The sequence below is a fragment of the Pleurodeles waltl genome, chromosome 4_2 (genome assembly GCF_031143425.1).
Source record: "Pleurodeles waltl isolate 20211129_DDA chromosome 4_2, aPleWal1.hap1.20221129, whole genome shotgun sequence".
NCBI classification, from domain to species: Eukaryota; Metazoa; Chordata; class Amphibia; order Caudata; family Salamandridae; genus Pleurodeles; species Pleurodeles waltl.
In genome coordinates, this window is record NC_090443.1 from 140,404,937 (window position 1) to 140,426,570 (window position 21,634).

A 21,634-nucleotide genomic window follows, 5' to 3' on the forward strand; every position below is an offset into this window, starting at 1 on the left:
CCAGAAGTTGTACGTCCGTGGTCCATAACCCTCTTTTAGGGTAACACACATTTCTGTCACTATTGCTGCTGTTTGGTGAAGTCAGAAAGACAGTCCTTGAAACTATGGAGGGTTTGAATAGTATGAACTAAAGGTATTCTCCCTTGATTATGTAATTTGTCACAGAGTTTCCATATTGCAAAGCGGTGATGGATTATGATGAGGAGTACAATCAAGCTTTTACATTAAATGTTCTCCTGTCTCTTCTCTGACTATATATGTGGTTTGTTTTGTTTTTCCTTATGGTTGTGCTATCAATAATATTAATAATTGTCTACAGATTCCTTTCATAATGAAGTCAATGCAGCAGATTGTGGCTATGACATTAGGTTTTACATCTGTTAGGAGTGTTTTGTTTCTATGGATTATACTGCCTATAAATAAATGTAGACTCTGACAGGCAGTCCATCACATTTGCTATATCTTTATGCCATTGTCATTACAAGATGTAGGTTTGGGTCTACATGCTCTGCCAACTGCCAGTGAGATCGGTTTGTTTCCAGGAATTGCTCACTGTCAATAGTTTGTTAACAGTCTGATTGGGTGGATTGTGTATTCTGACTTTGCTGACTGCAGAACTGTGTGCCTGCAGGTTTTACTGCAGTACTCACAATCAAGTTTTGTGTGTTCTATATAATGTTGGCGGGATCATTTTGACCAACAGAGTTTGTGTGACTAGAGGGACTCTGGACATGATAAACAGTAGTGAACCTGGCAGAGTAAAAATACTGGAACTTTTATGTTAGTTGTGTTGACTTGGAGATCGCAGCAGAAATGCAAAAATCTGAGGAGTTAATTCTCCGGGCCCCTGAAATAAATCTGTTCAGAGCAAATAGCCTAGGACAGTGGTTCTTAACCTTTTTAGGTTTCACCTACAGCCCACATGTGCTGTCAATGAAAGCTATTGTTACTGAAAATAAAATCTTAACAGGGGTTTAGAGCCTGCCCATTACTTACCTTTAGTTACCTTTTGTTGACTCCCACTTCACTATCTTTTCCTTGCTTCCTATTAGTCAGCACTTCTTTACTTTCGGCTTCCAGTCTCCATGCATGCCGTGAAGCACAGACCAAGCACTGCTTCCTGTGGCTGGTGTCCTTCACTGTATTGCGGCACTGCTTTTCTGACCTGTTGGTATCTATGTGGGCTTTTAACCACGCCCACCGCATGCCAATCACTATCACTCATTCATGGGCTTGCCTTTCAAAAATTCTTTATCATCATTGGTATATGCTTTACATTTATCCCTCCTTGGGGAGGTTTTGTTATCGTCTTGACAACTGACCCTGTTACATGGATAATTGCACTTTTGCTGATACTTTGACTGCAAGGGAACTTCTTTTTCCTTTTGTGTCTAGCCTTCGTGCTCATGCTTATGGCGGCCATGGTGCTTTGAATTGGCTAGCGCATGTAAACTATTTTACTTTTCATTTTCAATTTATGTGGCAAGGTAAGCGCAGTTAGGAATTTACAACACCAATAGCTCTAACTCCTTTTCTTTTGCCTCACTGCTTTGCGCTACATGGCCGTATGTTGTTTCTTCCTCTTCCATCCTTGTCAAGAGGAGTGCTAACCTTCTCTCCTTTCAAACAACATACCTATTCACACAACCCAGAACACATATCTATATTTTAGCACCTAGATTTTGATTTCTTCATTATTAGGGTAGGCTTAGTTGCGGTTCATACTTGTAATACAAGTCCATAATTTTCTCATTTCATTCTAAGAATGCGACTTTTGCAAAAGTTAATGACTCCGTTCAAATGTCTTCTGGGCATTTTTCTTCCAGTTCGCATTATAATATCGGCACCTTTCTCAGCCAGTTGCCGATCGTGGACACCTTTAGTTAAAATACGAGCAAATGCATAACTGGCTCCAATTGAGGTAATTACGTTTTCAACAAAAAAAAATTACGTATACGCAGGGCCAATGGAATTATGTGGCAGAGAGGGCCAAGTTATACTGCAGGGTTGACCAATTTATGTGGCAAGAAAAATCCAGTTATGTATTATGACGCCCATAGCTCTAACTCAAGCAAATGTGAGATCCATGGCATTGTAAATGCTTGTTTACTTTTCTTTTCAATTTTTTTTTACTTTTCAAGATGCTCTGTCAGTAAGTGCATGCATCTGCAGTCCCTCTCCAGCACCCTGCCCTCCTCCCGTTTGACACTGTTTTGATCTGCCACCCCTCCTACTTGCTGTTGTTTAGATCAGTGGTTCCCAACCTGTGGTCCGGGGACCCCTGGGGGTCCGCGAAGCCTTCTCAGGGGGTCCACGACTGCTTAAAAATTTCAAACTTTTTAACAGATTAGGTCCCCAGCTTTCAATAATGGCTCAGTGGGGGGGTCCCCAGATTCCAATAATAATTCAGTGGGGGTCCCCGGTTCCAGTAAAGATAAAATGGGGGTCCCCAGAAGTCAAAAGGTTGGGAACCACTGTTTTAGATGAACCACATCCTGCTTGCTGATGCTTTGATCCTGCCTATCACGGTTGTTTTGATCCACCACCCCTTCTGTCCCTCCTCAACGTTTTCATCCTCCTCCCCGTCTCCCCTGACCATTGTTTTGATCTATCACCCCTCCCGCTTGCTTTTATTTTGATCTACCCCCGTCCCGCTCGCCCTTGTTTTGAATCGCCCTCTTCCCTCCTCCGGCTCACCGTGGTTTACATGCCGTTGTTTTCATTAGTCCCCTCCACTCTTTCTTGTTTTGACCCACTCCGGGTGCTAATTAACCTTACTCTCTGGTTCCAGATGGTTGGCTGCAGCACCCCTAAAACATTTGTCTTCACTGTATAAGTGAAGCTAAGATCTCCGAGAAATAAAACATTTGAAAAATACTGATATTTGTGACATGAAGGTAGGTAGTATTCACCTAAATTGAGAGTATTGCCATGTATGAAGGACCACCGTCTTCATGGCCCTTAATATTTTGAGGATCTTATTTCTGAGCTTGGCAAATTCAATAGTGTTGGTTTTGGTTACAGGAGTACTTCTAATTACAGCAGCAGGAAACTTCCATACAAAGCAAAGCGTTTTCGTTTAAAGCCACGGCTTTTGGGGAAAAGTGTATTTTCAGGGAGTGTAGTACAAAATATTTCTATGGGTCAGTGTAATGGTTGAGCACCAGAATGCTTCCCAGTCCTCGTATTGCACTAATTTTTGAAGAAAAAAAATTGTACTAGAAACTGTTCAGGTGAATTGTAACCACTTTAGTCAAAATTGCGGCTCTAACAATTTTCGTAGCTACGTTTGTTGTATTCATATACTTTTCAAGGAAGACAAATTGACTAATCCAGAACCCCATCCATAAAATAATTCAACTAACTTCTTGGTTAGTAGGGATCACCCTGCATTTTTTGATCTTGAAAGGTCTGTTTTTGTGCAGTCTTAAAAATCTAGTACATTTTAACCATTCAACCATATTTTGCTGTACAGCATATTATATTTTTTAATGATTCACCCTTAGCCTCTTGATATCGTTTCCCTTAGAATAATTGCAACACCATCCTCCGTCCCCACTGTGAAATTGCCAACCTTGCTTGTTTTATATATTCTGTTGTACTCGAACAGTATCTCGTTTGCCAGCACTTCAACAGGTGCTGTTTGCACTCTTGAATCGGGCACTCCAGAGTATTCTGTAAACTGCCAAAGCCGTGAATTCTACGTGTATGCACCCCTCAATATACCTTCTCCTTACATAAAGTCATGTTGCACAGCAGCTTGAGCTGCTGTTAAACATGTCTAAAAAAAGATTGCAGAGCTAACATAGATTGCGAAGGCGAAACCTATTGGCTTTACCAATTCTTTTTACTCCTGTGGTAATTGCTGGAAGCCGGGCATACCGGCTAATCCCATTTTGATAATTTGAACCTCAAAACAATACACAAATGCAGACTCGAGCATTCATCAGATAACTACACAAATGATGGAATTTTTGATAGAACTAACGAATGTAAAAAATTAACATTCTCATTTTAACTGAAAGGTTGGGCTTGTCTAAATTAATCTGAGTTCGCCCATTTTATATACTGTAGTCTGTGTTGATGCATTTGCACGGCCCTTACGAATCAGTACACCAACTTAATTTCGCCCTAGTTTCAAATTTCTTCACATTTATGGAACGTTAAAGTTTTCAATTTGACGTTTTGCTTCTTTATTTATATGCACTTTATTAATCTGTTAATATATATTAATTTTCTAAGCAGTCATGGACCCCCTGAGTAGGTGTTGTAGACCTCCAGGGGTCCCCGGACAACAAGTTAAGAACCGCTGGCCTATGATACTTTCTTTAAAGCTCCATTTATTGGTTACAGTTGGACAGAAGTTCTGTTTGCTTAGTGATAGTGCTGGGGTCAGAGTCCAAAAATGTATTTTCCATTACTGCTCCGCCACTTCCCTTTCTCAAGAAACTGAGCATAGATTCAAGTGATTAATTCTCAAGGAAGTTACCATCTACATATACTCCACTCTTATGCTGGTGTTCTGAAAATGTATATTACCTGTGGCACATGTATTTACGATGTAGCCAGATGACACAAAGGTGTGTCTTAGCCCTAATATTATTGACTTATTGTTGTTTTCAACTTCAGGAGGAGTAACAGAACTATTCGCCTCCGCCCGATAGTGAGACAATGTATCCTAACATGCCAGGTGAGTGGTTTGTGGTGTATGCCATTCAGCGTACCAGAGGTGAGCACAACTAACATATTGCATTGTCCATTAATATCCATGGTGCTGGAGAAATTTGTTGCGTAACATTCACTTAATGGCATTTATACTTAATTTCTAAGGTGTTACAGTTTGTTTCTATGGAAAATGTTGACCCAGTGATGCCAGAAAGGAAAATGTCCACAGACTAGCATGTATGTCTGTGCACACTAAGGACGCAGTAGTAGAAAACATTTGCAGGCTTCCTTGGCAGCTAGCAATGAAAGCAACAAGTTAGAGGTTTTTTTTTTTCTCGGATAGACAAGATCAAAAAGGCAAGGGGGTGAACTCCAAGTGTAAGAAAAGGCAGATACAAATGCAAAAGGGTATTAAAGTGAAAAGAATCAAGAGGTGTGTAAACAAGAGGGACTAAAACAAGCATGATAAAAAGTAGAGGGGGTTGAAGGAGAAAGACGCAAAAGAAAGATTAAACAAGGAAAGAGGTACTAGATTGATGATCAGTAAAGGGACAGACAGCAATAAAAGGGATATGGAGGGTGAAGGAGCAGTAGTAAAAAGGTCAAAAGACAAGAGGGAAGAAAAGAGAATTGTTAAATAAGTGAGTGAGATCCCTTGAGCGATAGGGAGATAAATAAACCTAGGTGAATTAGTTCTGAACCGATCTTTGCTTCCGCTGACCTAAATTTTCCATATTTATTTCAGGACAGCCGGGGTATCCAGGAGGGCCGAATCCTGCCTTTCCCGGAGGACAGAACCCAGCATATCCAGGAGGCCACAACCCAGCATTCCCCCCTGGCACTAATCCCTCTTTCCCCCCTGGCACTAATCCGGCCTTCCCTCCTGGCACAGCTCCACCTTGTGCTTACCCTGGCCAACCTGGAGGGATTCCTGGAAACCCAGTGTACCCTCCCGGGCAGCCAATGGGGTCAGTGTTTCCAGGCCAACAACCAGCCTATCCTGGGCCCCATGGCGGGCCTTATCCACACCCTCACCCACACCAGCCTGGTTACCCAATGCCTGGGGTTAACCCCATGATGCCTGGAGCTGTGGTAGTGGGGCCCGTGGATAAAAAGATGAGGAAGAAGATGAAGAAAGCTCAAAAGAAGGCTCATAAGCAGCACAAGCACAGAAAGGTAAGTGGAAGGGATGCATGTAGCGCACTACCAAAGAGTGAAATGCAGTGTTTTGAACGCAAGAGATAAAGCACAGAAGGAAGACACAAAGAGGAGTCATGCAATGAGTATGAGGCATTATGTGGGCTGTGCCTGGGACGGGGTTGGCCGGCAAAGTTTGGGAAAAGATAAGGCAGGTTGTTGGTTGCATTTATTGAAATAAGGAAGGCAAAGGATAGCAGTATAGAGCGAAGGGTGTGGAGAGCTGTGATGAGATTGGAGTTCTTAGGTCTCACCATTCATTAAAATGACTAGCTAAATTCCAGAATCTTTCAACCATGACAGATGTGGACTTGGCGGGCTCGGTAGGGTCACCTCCAACTTTATGCCATCACCCATCCTATTCTTCGGATTATTATTTTTAAAAAATTTGTTTTGGTATTAGGACTGCATTTTACCACAGCTAATCTGTGTCCACGTGCTTGCTCCCATTCCCTAAAATCTGATAAAATTGCCCTACACCTGATTGGCATATTTAATTTACTTATACATCCCTGTTAAAGTGGTCCTACATGTACCGCTAGTATGTAAATGCTACTAGTGGTCCTGCTGCAATTATTGCCCCACCAACTTATGTACCCTTTTAAACAGGTCTCTGGCCTGCCATTACAGCCTGTTGGCAGGTTTAAACTGCCACTTTGACTTTGCAAAGTGAACCCCTTGCAAGGCCTAAAACTCCCTTTTAATGCATGTCACCCCTAAAGTAGGCCCTAAACAGCCCATAGGGTAGGGTGCATTGTAACAAAGTTTAGACAAATGTTTTACAAGTTCTGGTAGTGGAAAACCCATACATTTGTTTTCATTACTATGAGATCTACCTCTTCCATAGCATCACATTGGGTTACCTTATTATGCTTAATAATAAATGCTAACCTTTTGATTGGGAGCAGGTAGGAAAGTCAATTTTGCTGTCTGAGGAACTGTATAATGAAATCCTCTTTCATGTTAAAGTCTGGTTTTAAGTCACAATTCTGAAAATGGCACTTTTAGAAAGTTGGTATTTTCATGTCTTAACCATTTGGTGCCTGCAGCCTGCTTCTGGGTTATATGACTAGGTGTAGTTAACCTTTGAGTGTTTCTCCCAGACAGCATCACAGTAGAGGGTCTGAGTGTTGCAGGATTGGCCCTCTCTGATTTGATTGGGGGGAGGGTGGGGGTGTACTGTGTTGTCCACTACCACACATGAACTTCAGCGACACCAGCTCAGCTCACAAAGGACTTCAAACTAGCCTTTTGTGCCCACTGACAGAATGAGACCTGGGCAAGGAAGCAAGAAATTCAGACACCTCTGTGGGGGAAAAGTCTGCAAGCTTCTCCCACGTCAAAGTGTATACCAGGCATCCATATGAACCTCAAACCCACTCTTCAGATTAGTTCTGGACTTATGGAAGACTCAGAAGGGCTGTTCTGCTGCAATAAGGAACGCCCTGCTGCTCTGCTGCCTGAGTAAGAAGGACTGGACATACACATTGAACCCAGAACCACTTGAGTGACTCCAACGGCTACTTGGCTGCACCCCTGATCTTAGCCACAGAGATAGAAAAGGCTGCAACCATCAACACATGGACTCTGCTTGCTGTGAGTCCTGACCCCTCCGGTAGTGCCTCCCAAGTCCTGGACCATTGGAAGTGGGATTAAAGGTGCTCGACCAGCACAGCTTTGGGACCTAACAGATCTGATGCAGCGTTTCACAACCCAACGCAGGACCTCATACCACAGTCCTCTTAGCTCCTCATCAGAGTAGCAGAAGGACCTTGCATTGGGGCCCTCACAGCCTAACTTGCACAGTGTGCTGGCGCAGCTCATCTTAGGATCCGACGTGCTGCAATCTGGCACAGGACACTGGATCACTCATTGGAAACCATGCTGCACCACTCATCTCAGCGCAGGACCCGCATCACATCTTGGAACTGCAGCTGTACTGTGCAACACCCTGCATCAAGGACATAAGGCACAACTCTCAGCGGGCCTTACCCAGTCTCTGTATCTGGCCCATTGTCCATCACGATCGGCTTGAACTTTTGAATTTCACCCAGTCTAGCACGACCAGATGACCACAGTTGGTGTTTTATGCTTTTAAGCACCATTTTTATCAAAACATTTTACATTGCATATCTCCGGTTCTACTAATTTGATTTTTGTTCTTTTGGTGTCAAACATTTAGGGACAGCCAGATTGTGTGGATCACTTTACTACTGTTTGAGTGCTGCAAAAATACTTTATGCATTGCCTCTAAGGAAGCCTGACTGCCTTTACGCCAACATACCATAGGGTCAAGCACAGGTTAATTTAATGACTGTTGTGGTTCAACCTGGTAGGAATTGTGGCTGTTGCTTGACAAGGCCTCACACCCCCTCTCAACCAACAACCCAATTCCTTAAATTTGTGTCCAGTGGTTGGATACAGTTCTTGTGATTATGCCTTTCCATACATTGATTTTATGTAACACGAGAATCCCATATAAATAATTTGATACCAGATACGATTTTGTAAAATTTTCTCTAATTGGCTACTTTTGCTTTTCCAAATTTACTCTCATTTTGCTTGTATGAATGAGTTCCAAAAGGCTCTTGGATCCTTTACGGAGGCCCACCAGATGCTATGTGCATCCGAGAATGAGGAGAAGGCAGTGGGGGAGTAAGAGGAGGACCTTGGCACAGGTCCTGAGCTACAGTGCTTGGAGTAAGAGGAAAATTAATTCCTAGGAGTGGTGCCCATTGTCAGGGCAGAAATCAGTGTGTCTTCCCCTGGTTTGTCCCCAGAGTATCTGGAAGACATGCTGAGCGGGAGCTTCAACTGCAGTTGGCCAAATTGAAGGTGGAAGCAGCTAAGAAGTAGGCTGCTGTGAAGTGGGTCCTTGAGGAAAATAAGTTGGCCCTAGAGGAGAGAAGGGTGGAGGCAGAGAGTGCCTTGGCCAGGGGGAAGGCTAAGAGTAAGACAGCCCTGGCTGAAAAACTACTGCTGGAGCATGAGTTGAGCAGCAAAGAGCTAGAGTTCTAGACCAAGCAAGTCTCAGAGCCCAGCAACAATGGTGGGAGCAATACCCCCATGTCCACTGGAGAAAAGAGGGTTCACATGTCAGAGGATCTGGTGCCTAACATTGCTGTAGGCGATGACATAGCTAATTGGATTGAGACCTATGAGGTGGGTCTGGAGATGCGCAGGGTCCATAAAGAGGATTAGATGGCCAGCCTCTGGAAGCGTATTCTCCGAGAGGGTAGGGGCACTCTGTTGGCCCTGGGGAAAGGGGACAGGGTGAGGTATCTCCTCATAAAAGGATATCTCACCAGTATATATATGCCTACCCCAGAAAAGTATAGGCAAACATTTAGGGACAGCCAGGTTGTGTTGACCAGTTTTGCAAGGCTCTGTATGCTTGGGTGAAGGACAGTGATTACAATGTGATGTACAATTTGATTGCCAAGGAGTACATGTACAGAGCTGCACCAGCACCTAGCTGGTAGTAAGCTCTCTCACCCCAGGGAGTGTGATAGGAGGCTGACTTCTAGCTCAGCACACTGGCCACATGAATGTACCTGGAAATGACCCCAAAAAGGGTTGTTCAGGTTCATCCCCTAGCAGAGTGAGGGGGAAGTCAAGGAAGATGGTCAAGTTCCTGAATAAGGTGGGAGGAAAAAATTCCCATGCCCCCCTTCTGAGAAACAGGGAGGAGGTTTTGATGGACAGTGGCCCAGGATGCCCCAGTTCCAACCCCACTACTTTGTGTTCCCAGTTAGGACACAAGCAGAGGAGTTGTCCATTATAACACACTACTTATTGGTGGGACCTCTACAGGGGTGACCAATGTGGCCTTATGGGTAACTAGTACCCAGGGGGAAGAGGTAGCCTATGCCCAACTTTCTCTTAGTTGGGAGATGAATTCGCAGGGTTGACTTGTGATTCCTGAGGTTGGGAGCTGTCACACCAACCAGGGCAAAGTGAATGGATCCCTGTCACTGCTAAGAGGGACACTGGGGCCAGCCAAACCTTGGTAGTGGAATAGCTAGTTTCCCCGGAGCAGTACCCCATACAGGTGTGTAGGGTAACTCAGCCCCAGGGCAGGACCTTTTCCACCCCATGGCTCTGATATCCCTAGAATGGTGTGGGGAGCTCACCTAGAGGATGATCATAGTTGGTCCCCAGAAGTCCATTGCCTGCTTTCTGGGAAATGAGTTGCCACCCGTGTTGTAGGAGCTGGGAGAGGTTGCCACTCAAGGGTACCCTGAAAACTCAGGATTCTGGGGGTATGACTCCCAAAGAGGGGGTCCGGAGGCCCAGATGGGTGGAGGGACAAGGGGAGTGAAGCCTCATTCCTGACTCCTGCTGAGAATCAAGTGCATGCCCTGGGCTGAAAAATCAGTCCCAGGATACTACCTATGAACTGGTGGGAAAAAGAATAGAAATAGTCTGGCTAACACACTGATCTGTTGCCCCCCACTCTGAGAAACCTCATAGGTCAGAAAACCCTGGATGGCAAGAGGTTTGGCTCTTGACACTGACAGTTGTCAGTGTCCTTTGTTGGTTGGGTTGCTGTCCTTATCAGCAAGACTTTCCTTGTTTTAGGGACAGAGGTCTGATCCAAGGGATGGAATGGGCCACATCACTTTGTTGGCCTGGGTGGCACTGTCTGCTTACTGGGATCAATCTGTGAGCCACTTTATTCTACAGTGTAGCTTGTGCTCTGACCGACCAACCATTAATTCACAATTTCCGAATTCTAACCCTGCTACTCTGCCATCATCAGAAATGTGCTAAAACATATATAAATGTAATTTCCCTAGCAATCTCATGCCAGCCAAAAAATGCACATCTTTTATAGCTGCACCAATAACACACATACCAGCTTTTGAATAGTATGTGTGTCCCACTAGATGTAATTATGTTAAACAAAGTGACTGCAACTCAGCAACTATGAACCCATTCTCTACCTTTCTAACATTTGGGAGTGTCTGGAAGACTGATGTCTTCCTTGACTGTTTCACATGTTTCCAAGTAAGCCAGTGAAAGTAACTGAAGCTGTGAGCAGCTTTTTAGCGGTCTTCTACCTCCTTTGAATTTGGGGTTTTACATATGGTTGCCCATCACCTGTCCCCGTTAGTGTCTCATGCACCCTGCTGTGTGATTGTTAGACACCATAACTTCCTTTGTTTTTCCAGAGCACATACCACACCAATCGGACTGAGCATCATAGTAAATAAGAATCAGACTTCGAAAGGGAAACACTGCTTGTGGTCTGTCAGCATTAGTTTTCTGCCAGCCTTGTGGTTTTGATTGAGATTGGGGAGCATCTGAGCCCACTGAGAATTCTCCTATTTAACTGACATGAGAGATCAGAACTGTTCTTTGAATTTGAGAGCGGGACCCACAGCCAGTACTGTTGCCTCTATGTAGGCTACGAGTGGTTGAGAATTGTGTCAATATCTTTTTTTTAGTCCAGGTTATAACCCCTTATATTTATACCCCTCTGCGGTACGGGGTTCGCCCCTTCACTAGATAATCTGTTGAGTCCTATGTAACTGAAGGGTATTGGCATTGTGCCTGGATAATTGGGTTCATAAAAATCCATGAGTTTGGACTGAAGAAGATTGTGTTCACCTTGGTGCTAGTCTTTCAGCATCTAAACCAGACACTGGGGTTTGTACACATCGCCTGTACCCTTATTGGAATCCAGTTGTTTGCCAGGTGGGGGATGATGACCTTTCATAGTTCCTCTCCCTGAGTTGAAACCTACCCTCTCCCTTTCCTGCCTGAGATCAGCATCCCTGTCAAGAAGTCCTTTCTGTCTAAAGCTATTCCAAATTTTACTGTAGATACTCTAGTCTCAAGGGGGCAAGGTACTGCATGACCTGGAGAAGGGGTGACCATGTCCTTTCAGGATTGTAGGCCCCCCATAAGTTTAAAAGATGTAGTACATACTGTTGGAACATCAGTGGAAGATAAGTTTGGGCAACATTGACAGGTACATTCTTCAGTAATTCCATTTGAAACCATGTAGGTCCAATGTGAGAAAAGTGGTTTATCTGGTGTGGTTGCTTAAGCACATCCTGTAACACAGACACAATTTTGTATTGGTTTCAGTCAGGTTTGTTTATAAAACCTTACCTCAGTTCTGAGAGCTATGAATTTTTAAAGAAACAATAGATCACTGCTTTTCACTGAATACATACATTTGTGTAATCTGCTGCAGTAGAGGTTTGGGTTTAGACATAACAGGCAAGCTGAAAAGAGCTATATGGTCACTCTTGGTGGTGTCAGCTGCGATGGGTAGCCAGTCACAGGAACGAGTCTGTTTGAGTTGCACAGTAAACTATTGGCTTGAGCAGTCCTCAGTCCTGTTACATTTCTATGGGCAAACCTCCAAAGAAGTTAAGGCAGTAGTCCTGACTAAAGGTTGCAGGATGCTGAAGATGCTCAAAGATGCTGAGCTATTGTTGAGGGTCTTCCTTTCTCACCGCCTGTAGGGGCGAAAATTAGCCTCAGAGGTATATGTCGCATGAAGCCCAGCACAAAACCATTTGCAGCTGATCTACTGGTCCCTGGTTACAACAAAATTAGAAGTTTCCTTTAACTTGCTGTAACTTCTGTGCTGAGTGACGAAACTGCACTCTGACGACTCTTCCAGGTCCAGCATAATTGGGAGCAATTTTTAGAGTCAGAACTCTGTCTCCCATACCGCGCCTCGGTGTCCAGTTGCAGTCAAGCTTACTAGTGCTGAGCTATCAAGAGTTCACATTTATCAGCTTTTGTGACCCTGTGACTGTAACAGGCAGTTGGTCAACTGACTCTTGGAGTCACCATTTCTGTCTAATGCTTGTGGGCAAATTTTCAATGAGTGGAGCGCTGTAGGCGCAGACCTTTCTTTGCTGGTCCTAGGTGCAACCGGTGCAGTCCATTCATTGGTCCAGCGTCTCTTTGAGTCCAGGGAACAGCAGGTCAGTCCTTCTTTGGTCCTCTGTCCAGTACAGACTTAATATTAGGTGCCACAGGTGCCATGTACAGCCCACTACGAGCCTGGGGGAGGATGTGACGACTAACTACCCACTGGGCTACCAGGTCCCCTCCCACCTGATGACTGTTTCTTGTGAAGTGTGGCATCAATGGAGCGCAGAATACATGGATGTGCCCACTTCCAACATGCAGAACCCTTCTGTCATGTGTGGAGCTCCCTAGCCCATACCAGATTTGGGCTCCCTCCCCTTGCAAATCCGGCTTGACAGTTGGATTTTTCCTCTTTTACAGATGTCAGGGCAGTCTGCTAAAACAAAAGTGCCTCCCCTTCCTTGTGTGACAACCATTTTCCCATCAAAGGTGGCTTCTTGTTTGGGCCCGCACCATCTCTGGCCATCCTGCCAGGAGGAGGTCACACCTGTTCCCTTGGCAGGTCCTTTCTTTCGCTTCCTGAGAGTCGTTCACTCATCACCTCCGGTGGACAGCAGGCTGTCTCGTGGACAGCAGCTCTGTGCAACCATAAATGGCTACTAGAAACTGGACAACAAAAAGGCATCTTTCTAAAGTTGCCATTTTGTGAAACATTAAGTTCGACTTGCGCCTCAAGTCAGGTTTAATGCAACAACTCTTTTGATACCTTGAAGTATCATATTTAGTAGTCCCATTCAGAAGTTAGCACTTCTGAATTGTCAGCATGCAACTCCCTACTTCCCTTTCCTCAGTAAAAAGAACTCATTTTTTTATTGCCAGGAAATGTAAACTTAATAAAATACGTCCTTCTTTCAAATATAATGCACCCGGCCTGCTTTACGGGTGGCTTATAAAAAGTTACAAGCGTTGGCAATGCCAAAAGGTCTTGACTATGCACGAAATCTATTGGCCTTGTCAATGATTTTTAGCGATGTTGCACACCAGATCTGGCTAGTGTGCAGCATGAAAATTAAAAACAAAAGCTCTATGACGCGAGCACTGCTGGCTGCATCATAGCACTTTTTTCTTTACTTTCAGCTTTGTTGTATGGCAGCTAGCGTAGTTGTACACAATGGCTAAAAAACATTGACAAAGCCAGTAGATTTTGATTAGGTGATGGTTTTGCCATTGCTTGTTGAAACTTGTGGTGGTGACTGTGATAGACACGACCACAAATGTGGAAGCCACATGGTTTATTACCTCCTGTATTAGTTTTTTGTAGAATAACCTATTCGTTTGTCCATCTAAAAAGGGAAGGTAACTATTAATTTCTCCTTCTAAAATTGTAGATAGTGTGTCAGTTCTCTCCTCGCAATGTTGTGTGATTATTTATGCATAATGGTGATGATATACTTTACAGTTACGCCCCCACAAGACTAGGGTTGATGCAGCGTTGGAAGATGAAAAATGTATGGAAATTTCACACAGAAGAAAACTGGCAATTATCAGGAAACACGTGCATTTTAATTAAGTCCTCCTTCAGATGAAAGGCTGTTTAAATAAAAGCAACTCTTCAAAATGTTCTATTTTTAGGTAGGACTTAGAGAAAACAGGTTTTAGACTCAGCGTCGCTTCAACATCCTGTGATACTGGGCAAATCACTTAATCTCTTAAAGAACTATGAATATGAACTTTTTTAAATGTAATTGGAGATCATGTAAAGTGGCCCAATAATTTCTGGTTTAATCAAGTTTGCGCTGTTTAAAATGCATAAAAAAGAATAAATAGTACCTCAATCACAGCGAAGAACACTAAGTTACATCAATCTGTGCTTACAAGCTCCACACAAAGATGCAGGAAGTGACACATCACACATGCTGCCGAATTAAAAAGACCCCTTTTAGTCACAATTTATTATTTTAACAGCCTTTACTTTCATACACAGGATGCTTCACCTACAACCCACAGGGCCAGCTGCATTGACTAGCATACAACTAGACACATTGTACACACAGCATCCGCCTACAACCCGAAGGCTGGCTGTGTTTGGGAGTCATGTAAGCAACAACAAATCAAACAAATCAAATTTCCTCTGAACTCTCTCAACACCTCCCAAGGCTCCAATCTAGGGGCAGCGATAGGGTCAAATTCAGTGTTAATGGCAATTGACATGAGTGTGTGCGTTTGGGTGGAGGAGGGGGGACCCCTTATGGACCGTGCTGAGATGTCCAAGGGATCAGGTGTAGAACTCTCTGGAGAGCCGGGCACGTCAGTTCCCAGAACTCGACTGAGAGCAAGTGAATGAAGGGGTGGCCCATAATTCTGCATAGTCAGTATGGCTGGTCTCCAAGTTGAGGGACAACTTCTCCATCACCAGAATGTACCACAGTCTGTGTAAGCATGGGTCAGGGGCTTTAGCTGTGCCCCATAAAGGTCAGAGTGTTGGGAAGGCCTAGAATCCTATAAGCTGGAAATCTCCGGATGGAGGACTCTGTCCCAAAACCGGGTGAGTTTGGGGTAATGCCATAGAAGATGTAGCTGAGTCCCATTACGGCCACAGCCCTGCTAGCACTCCCAGGATCTACCCAGCATCCACTTCTGCTTTAGTGCTGGGGTGAGGTACCAGTACAACACAATCTTATAGGCCATTTCGGAGCTGGACATGTTGTGTGCAGAATGATGTAGAAAATGTATGCCCATTCTTTAGCAGAGAGGGCCCGGCCCAGTTTGGTTTCTCACTGCATTTGACCCTTAGATATGGGTGGGAGGTGATCCTGATTCAGGAGCAAGTATAGTTCCAATATAAAGCATCATCAATTTTGAGATACAGCCATCTCTCAAAAGATGTTGCCCCATGCTCTGTCTCATCTCAGGCCCCAGCACCCAGTGACACATTTGAAGGTAGTGGACCCGATCAGGGTCCTATAAGGAGTAGTCATTTTTTAGTTGGTCGAAGGGAATTATCCCCATTTGGTCAGAGAGAACCCATCCGTTTGCAGCCCCGTCTTCCATTCTAGGTGTATGCCTGGAAGGAAGTCTGGATTGGTCTGAATTGGGGTAATAGAGAAGGGAAATGTTGTCAGGTCCGCTTTGATTGCAACAGCGTCCCACACTTGTAGTGTGGCACAGGTCACTGGGAAAGAGTAAAGGCCTCACGCCTTACGTTTGCAGGGAAGCCAGACCTCCGTCCATATGTGGGAGCCCATGATAGCTTGATCCATGAAAATCCAATGCCTCTCTGAGAGTGGGCGATTCTATTCCACTATATAGCGGAGTTGGGCTGCCATCCCACCTTCCTTATTTTTTGCCGGGATATCATATGTTTATGTAACCAAGGTTTCTTTCCCCTCCCGGATAAACTTATTGCCCGCCAGTTGAAGTAAGCGAATCAGGGTCAGGGCTGGCACCAGTGCCAATATCTGAAAGAGGAATAGAATGCAGGCAAGCCCTGTTATCTTACCACAGTGATTCTGCCCATTCACGATAGTCGAAGGCAGGACTAGGAATCTAAGTCTTTGCGGTTCTGCGACGCCAGGGCCTCGTAGTTAATGGTCACTGTCCTAGAGGCTGAACGGGTTAATTCGATGCCCAGGTGCGGGATAGTGTCTGCTGACCATGCAAAGGGGTAGAGTGAACGGAGGGATGCTTCAAGCACTGGACCACGGGTGAGGTTCAATATCTGCGATTTTTACGTTTTTACTTTAGAACCGGAGACCTCACAAATGCTCAAAGATCATCAGCTAGGGCAGGAAGCAAAATCGGCAGGTCGCTATGGATAAGATGACATCTCCTGCATATATGCTTATCAGATGTTGTTTCCCTCTGAACGGGATCCTGGATATTGTTTTGCTTCACTAATGACCGAGCTGAAACACTCATGCACTGACAAAAATCTCTGGAATGCTCTTCTTAGTCTAAAGAAGACATTTGTTATTTCACTTCGCAAGGTTCGTAAAAGCAAATTAGCATGCTGAAAGTACACTTTTAAAAATGGTCACAGCAAAGAAATTAAAAAATGTACAAATGATTCTCCACTGTAATATACACAGCAAAAAAAAATATATATATATATATAAATATATATATATATATATATATATCACAATGCAAAGCACATAATGAATTAAAAATATATATGCAACACCATGAGGCAAGGGCACATCGGCTTCATCTCCCTCTTATCACGATCAGATCACCAGAATCGACTGTGAAGAGAGCGAGAGATCAATCATCCTCACAGGAAGGATGACACACCCCAGCGTCCTGGGCATGTCTGAGATCTGAATCACTCTTGGTCCCCGGTCCGTCTGGTCTCGGCCTCTTATACTTTGAACAAACAAGAGAGGAAAATTCTAGAACCTCCCTTTCACTGCAGAAGTTTATTATTTAAAAAAAATGCTGATTACTTTAGGCCAGGTTTGAAAAGTACACGTCAGGACTTGGCCACAATCCCAAGGTGCCCCTGAAAAACAAGACCGTTCCCTGCAGTCTTAGTACATTCTTATCAACCTAAGCCCTTGGTGGTAAAGAACACAAAAAATAAAAACATGAGACATTGTCCAATGTGGAAAATTACTTACAGCTTTTAACGTGGCGGTGGCTAATGTTAAAGTCAATAGGCAAAATGAAGCTGGTGGTTACTAATGTGACGGTATGCTGCTACGTGGAGTCAGTGGTCAAAACACCAATATTATTACAGATCTAAGGGGCTAGCCCTTACTTGCTGTGCAAATTACTCCGAAACAGAGGAGAGAACATGGGACAACCATGCCGTGTACCCTTCCGAATGAGAAAGAGAGTTGATGAACTACCGTTTACACTAACGGAGGCCCTTGGTTTGCTGTGGATGCTACCAACCCATTTTCAGAACTGCTCACCAAGCTTAAATTTTCAGAGCACAGCAAGGAGGTATGGCCAATGGACATGGTTGAAAACTTTTTCTGCACCAATGGATAGGAGCAGAGCTTCATGACATGAGTTCCGAACTTTATCTATCAGGTGGAGCAAGCGATTGGTGTTGTCCCGACATTGGCGCATAGGTATAAAGTCCGCCTGATCTGGGTGAACCAACCTGGGCATCAGGAGGCCTAGGCGATGAGCTAAAATGCTGGCTAGTAACTTTGCTTCTATATTCAAAAGCGAAATGGGTCTATATGACCCGCAGCGAGACGAGTCTTTGTCGGTTTTGGGATTACCGCAATGATGGCCTCCAGCATGGAATCTGTTAGGGACCCAATGCCCGCAAAAGAGTTGAACAAGCGAGTAAGCATGGGGGAAAGCTCGGGACAGAACGTTTTGTAAAAGAGTGAGTTAAAGCTGTCTGGCCTTGGGACTTTCCCTGGTTTCAGTCTGGATATGGCAGAGATCACCCCATCCAGGCAGATAGGTTGATCCAAAATTACAGCTTCACTGGCATGGAGGGGGCGATAGGGATATCCTGAAGGTAGCCCCCTGGGATGTTACTGGGTCCATCCGAATTGGCATAGAGCAAACAATAGAAGTCCTAAAATGCTAATGCAATTCCATCTGCAGAACTGACTTTGGTGTCCAGGCCATTGTGAATCGTTATCACCGACCCAAGTATATCTTGCTGCGTAGTTGATGAGCTAACATGCGGCCACACCGGTTACTGCTCAAGTGGAATTTGTTTGAGACGAACAATGGCATACTTCTTTGTCCAGATCCTATGGGCCTCTGTGCGCATGCAAATGTTTTCAGGCTCTGACACTTTCCGTTTAAGGAGGCTTTGTTGATCGCAGCAATGGCAGTTTCCGGCAGCTGAAATCCCAATCAGTTCGCCGCATACCACCAGTGTCATGGTTTCCCACAGCGAGATAGGAGAGGTCTCTACATCATCATTATTCTGAATGCATGACACTATTGCTGCTTTAGTGTAAGGAACTGTTGTCGAAGACAGCAGCATAATGTCGCACAAGCGCCACCAAGAAGTGTGGGGTCTGGCGAACGGCAGCTGAAGAGAAAGCAACAGAGGCACATGGTCCGAGAGGAACGAGAGGTGATGGAGGCCTCTGAGATCACATCCATCAGGGGCGGGGTGGGGCGGAGTCGCCTAATAATGGTCAGTTGAGGCATATGTCTTATGGGCAGCCGAATAGAAAGTGTAGTCCCTAGCCAAGGGATGTTGTGTGCACAACATGTTGTGGTGTCCTCAGTCTGCAAGCCAGCGCAGGCCTGCTGTCGTAAAGGCCCCGGCCTGAGCCAACCGTTGTCCTGAACAGCCCATATTGCTGTCCATGACAAAGTTGAGCTCGCCTCCCACCAGCACAGCAACCTCAGGTGACTGGAGTACTGTAGCTAAGGAGCTCATAATGAAAGCCTCCTGCCATGCGTTAGGAGCATATACATTCGCCAACATAAAAGCAAAGGATCCTATTCTGAGTTGAAGTGTTAGGAGGGGACCTTTAATGTTAGCTAAGGTGGATAAGATCTCTCCTTCAAATCTGCATGAAAAAAGAATGGCCACCCTGCCCTTCTTTACTGAACAGGAAGACCAGAATTGTCATGGAAACCATCGGGAGCACACTCTAGGGGTATCTTTAGAAAATAAGTGTCTCTTGAAGTAGACAAATGTCCCCCTCAGATTTCTCCTATAGTGATAGGATAGCCAATCTCTTAGAGGGGTTATTCAGCTGTGGTACATTAAAACTAACAACCTTTTGACCCATAAGAGCGTGGTGGAGGGGTGAGTGTCAGTGATGCGCCATTCGTAACGGTATGGACATTTGATGTAGAGGCGTTACCCCTGCACCCTACCTATGTGGCGATGTGCCAGTAGTTAGAAAGGGGCCTAGTTATGCACTTGAACCAGAATACCTTGTTCCAAACAAAAGTGTATAGTAAACAATGAACAAACACAACTTCAAGCATCAGTCCGTGGAACCTGGATATTTGATAAGGAGTACGGGCCAGACAGGCAAAGCCAGAGATAAGAAAGAGCCTTATCAACCGGGGAAGGCCTCTGCAGAGAGGCATGTGGCGGTCAGATGTAGATATAGACATTGCCTCTCCCCATCCCTGCCTTTAGAAGCCCCACCCAAAGCAGCGGCGAGTTCCCATCATCAGAAGGCCCCAGGCTTGACGGAGTCGCCAGAAAGTGTGTCTAAAACTGATTGTCTCTCCAAGGCCATGGTTGCCAGGTCTGGTCATGAGAGAGCCATGTGTTTGCGGTGCCTCCGACCACGTGAACTCTTGTGTGACAGGCGATGCGGAGGGCTGTCTGGATAGGATACAGGAGTGGGTTTCTCAGTTCTCGACACCCTGCATGCCTCTGCGAGTGACCGGAGTTGATATAGTTTACCGTTAAGTCTTAAGATTATCCGGAAAGGAAGGTCCCATGAGTATGAGATCTCCTCATTCCTCAGGTGGGCCATAAGTGATTTTAAGTCTCTTCGCTTCTGCAGAGTGATGGCTGCTAGATTTTGGTAAAGCATATGGGTATGGCAGCGGAACTGAAGTGGGTGCTGCTGTCAAGCTTTGTGCAAAATCGATTCTTTGATCTGAAAGTCATGGACACAGACTAAGATGCCTGCAGAAGGGCTGTTGTCTGGTTTTGACAGGCTGACTCCATGCAGCTGGTTCAGTTTGAGCTCTGTGTCCGCAGGGCCTCCCAGAATGTGATGGAAGAGTGCACTAACATACTGCTCCAGGTCGGCCGCTGTGGGGAATCCCCATATACGAATATTATTCCGTCTTGAGTGGTGTTAGAGGACTTCATAATGAATTTGGAGAAACAATTTCCTGGTGGAGCCACTCGATCTCTTCACTTCATTGGTCATCCTTGTCTTCCAGGGCTGCCACTCTCGCTAGCGCTGACCATGTCTCGCCTGACTTCTCGAAGATCTGAGGAAAGATCTTTTTTAAATGTCTGCAGGTACTCTCAGAAGGTCAAACAGCGCCTCCAAGAAGGACCGCATGACAGTGTGCTCTGCCTCACTAGAGTCCGGTGTGTAATCGGAGCCAGCTGCAGCAAGTTTATCCCCTTTGGTCGGCCAGGTGTCTTGGTAAGCATATCCTTGAGTGAACGATCCTTCTTACTCCTAGGAGCCGACATATTAGGGCAGGATCCCATAGAGTAACTAGCGTTCCACGGGAGGCTTAAAAACCAGTTGGCGGGAAGCAGCTGCTCCTTCCCAGTGCTGCCCCACTAGGAGGGTAGACCTTTGACAGAGGCAGGAGCTATCTGCTGGGAAGCCACCGCAGGGCCGCCCGGGCACTCGCCGAGAGCAACCAAGGTTGGCGAGACCGGTGAGATGCTGTGTCCGGGCTGTGCACTTCTGGGTGTTGCATAGGGTATGTCCACAGGCCTGTTGCCCCAGAAGACTTCTTCTGTTGCAGCAAGAAGTTCTATGGGGCCAGTGGGGATGGCAACACCAGTCCAACAAAGTTGGGCGTCAATTCGGCTGAACAGACTCACCAGGCAGCTGAGGTGTAGCAGTGAAATACACTAGCAGGTGGTGACTTGATGGGGGGGATAAGCTGCACCTGGGTGTGTGCCCCCTAAAATTGAGAGCCCTAGGAAGGAGGTGGATGCTGCACTCCCTGCTGATAGCCAACTGGGCTCCCTCTGTTCCTTATGCCAGGCATTGCTGTTGTTCCTTCCAGGGTCCCAGCTTACCGCTGCCCAGCCCACAGTGTGATTATGCTCCATCCTGGCGATGTCAGTACTGTAACACAGAGGGGGTGTCTCACAGTGAAAGAGAGGCCCCTCTGTTAAAGTCTACAAATCCCAATCCCTGCAAGAACAAATGCCTCCACTCGTCAGCGCTGCAAGTCCCAGGGAGAATGTGCGCTTAGGTGTAGGAGATTCAAGGGGGGGGGCTCGCTGGCAAACTCGCCAGAAGACAGAGGCTGGTGGACTAGGTCGATGCATCTTAGG

At 45.4% G+C, this 21,634-nt stretch overlaps 1 protein-coding gene and 1 pseudogene across 1 annotated transcript in view; one reads left to right on the forward strand and one right to left on the reverse strand.

Annotated features, from left to right (window-relative positions):
• PRR13 (proline rich 13) overlaps window positions 1–21,634 on the forward strand; it is a 93,494-nt gene that overhangs the window by 62,769 nt on the left and 9,091 nt on the right. The window contains exons 2-3 of the mRNA XM_069230965.1: window positions 4,630–4,690; window positions 5,411–5,841. Coding sequence (XP_069087066.1) covers window positions 4,672–4,690; window positions 5,411–5,841 — 450 coding nt within the window. The 5' untranslated portion in view covers window positions 4,630–4,671. The remainder of the gene's footprint in view (window positions 1–4,629; window positions 4,691–5,410; window positions 5,842–21,634) is intronic.
• LOC138294429 (U6atac minor spliceosomal RNA) lies at window positions 1,558–1,633 on the reverse strand (annotated as a pseudogene).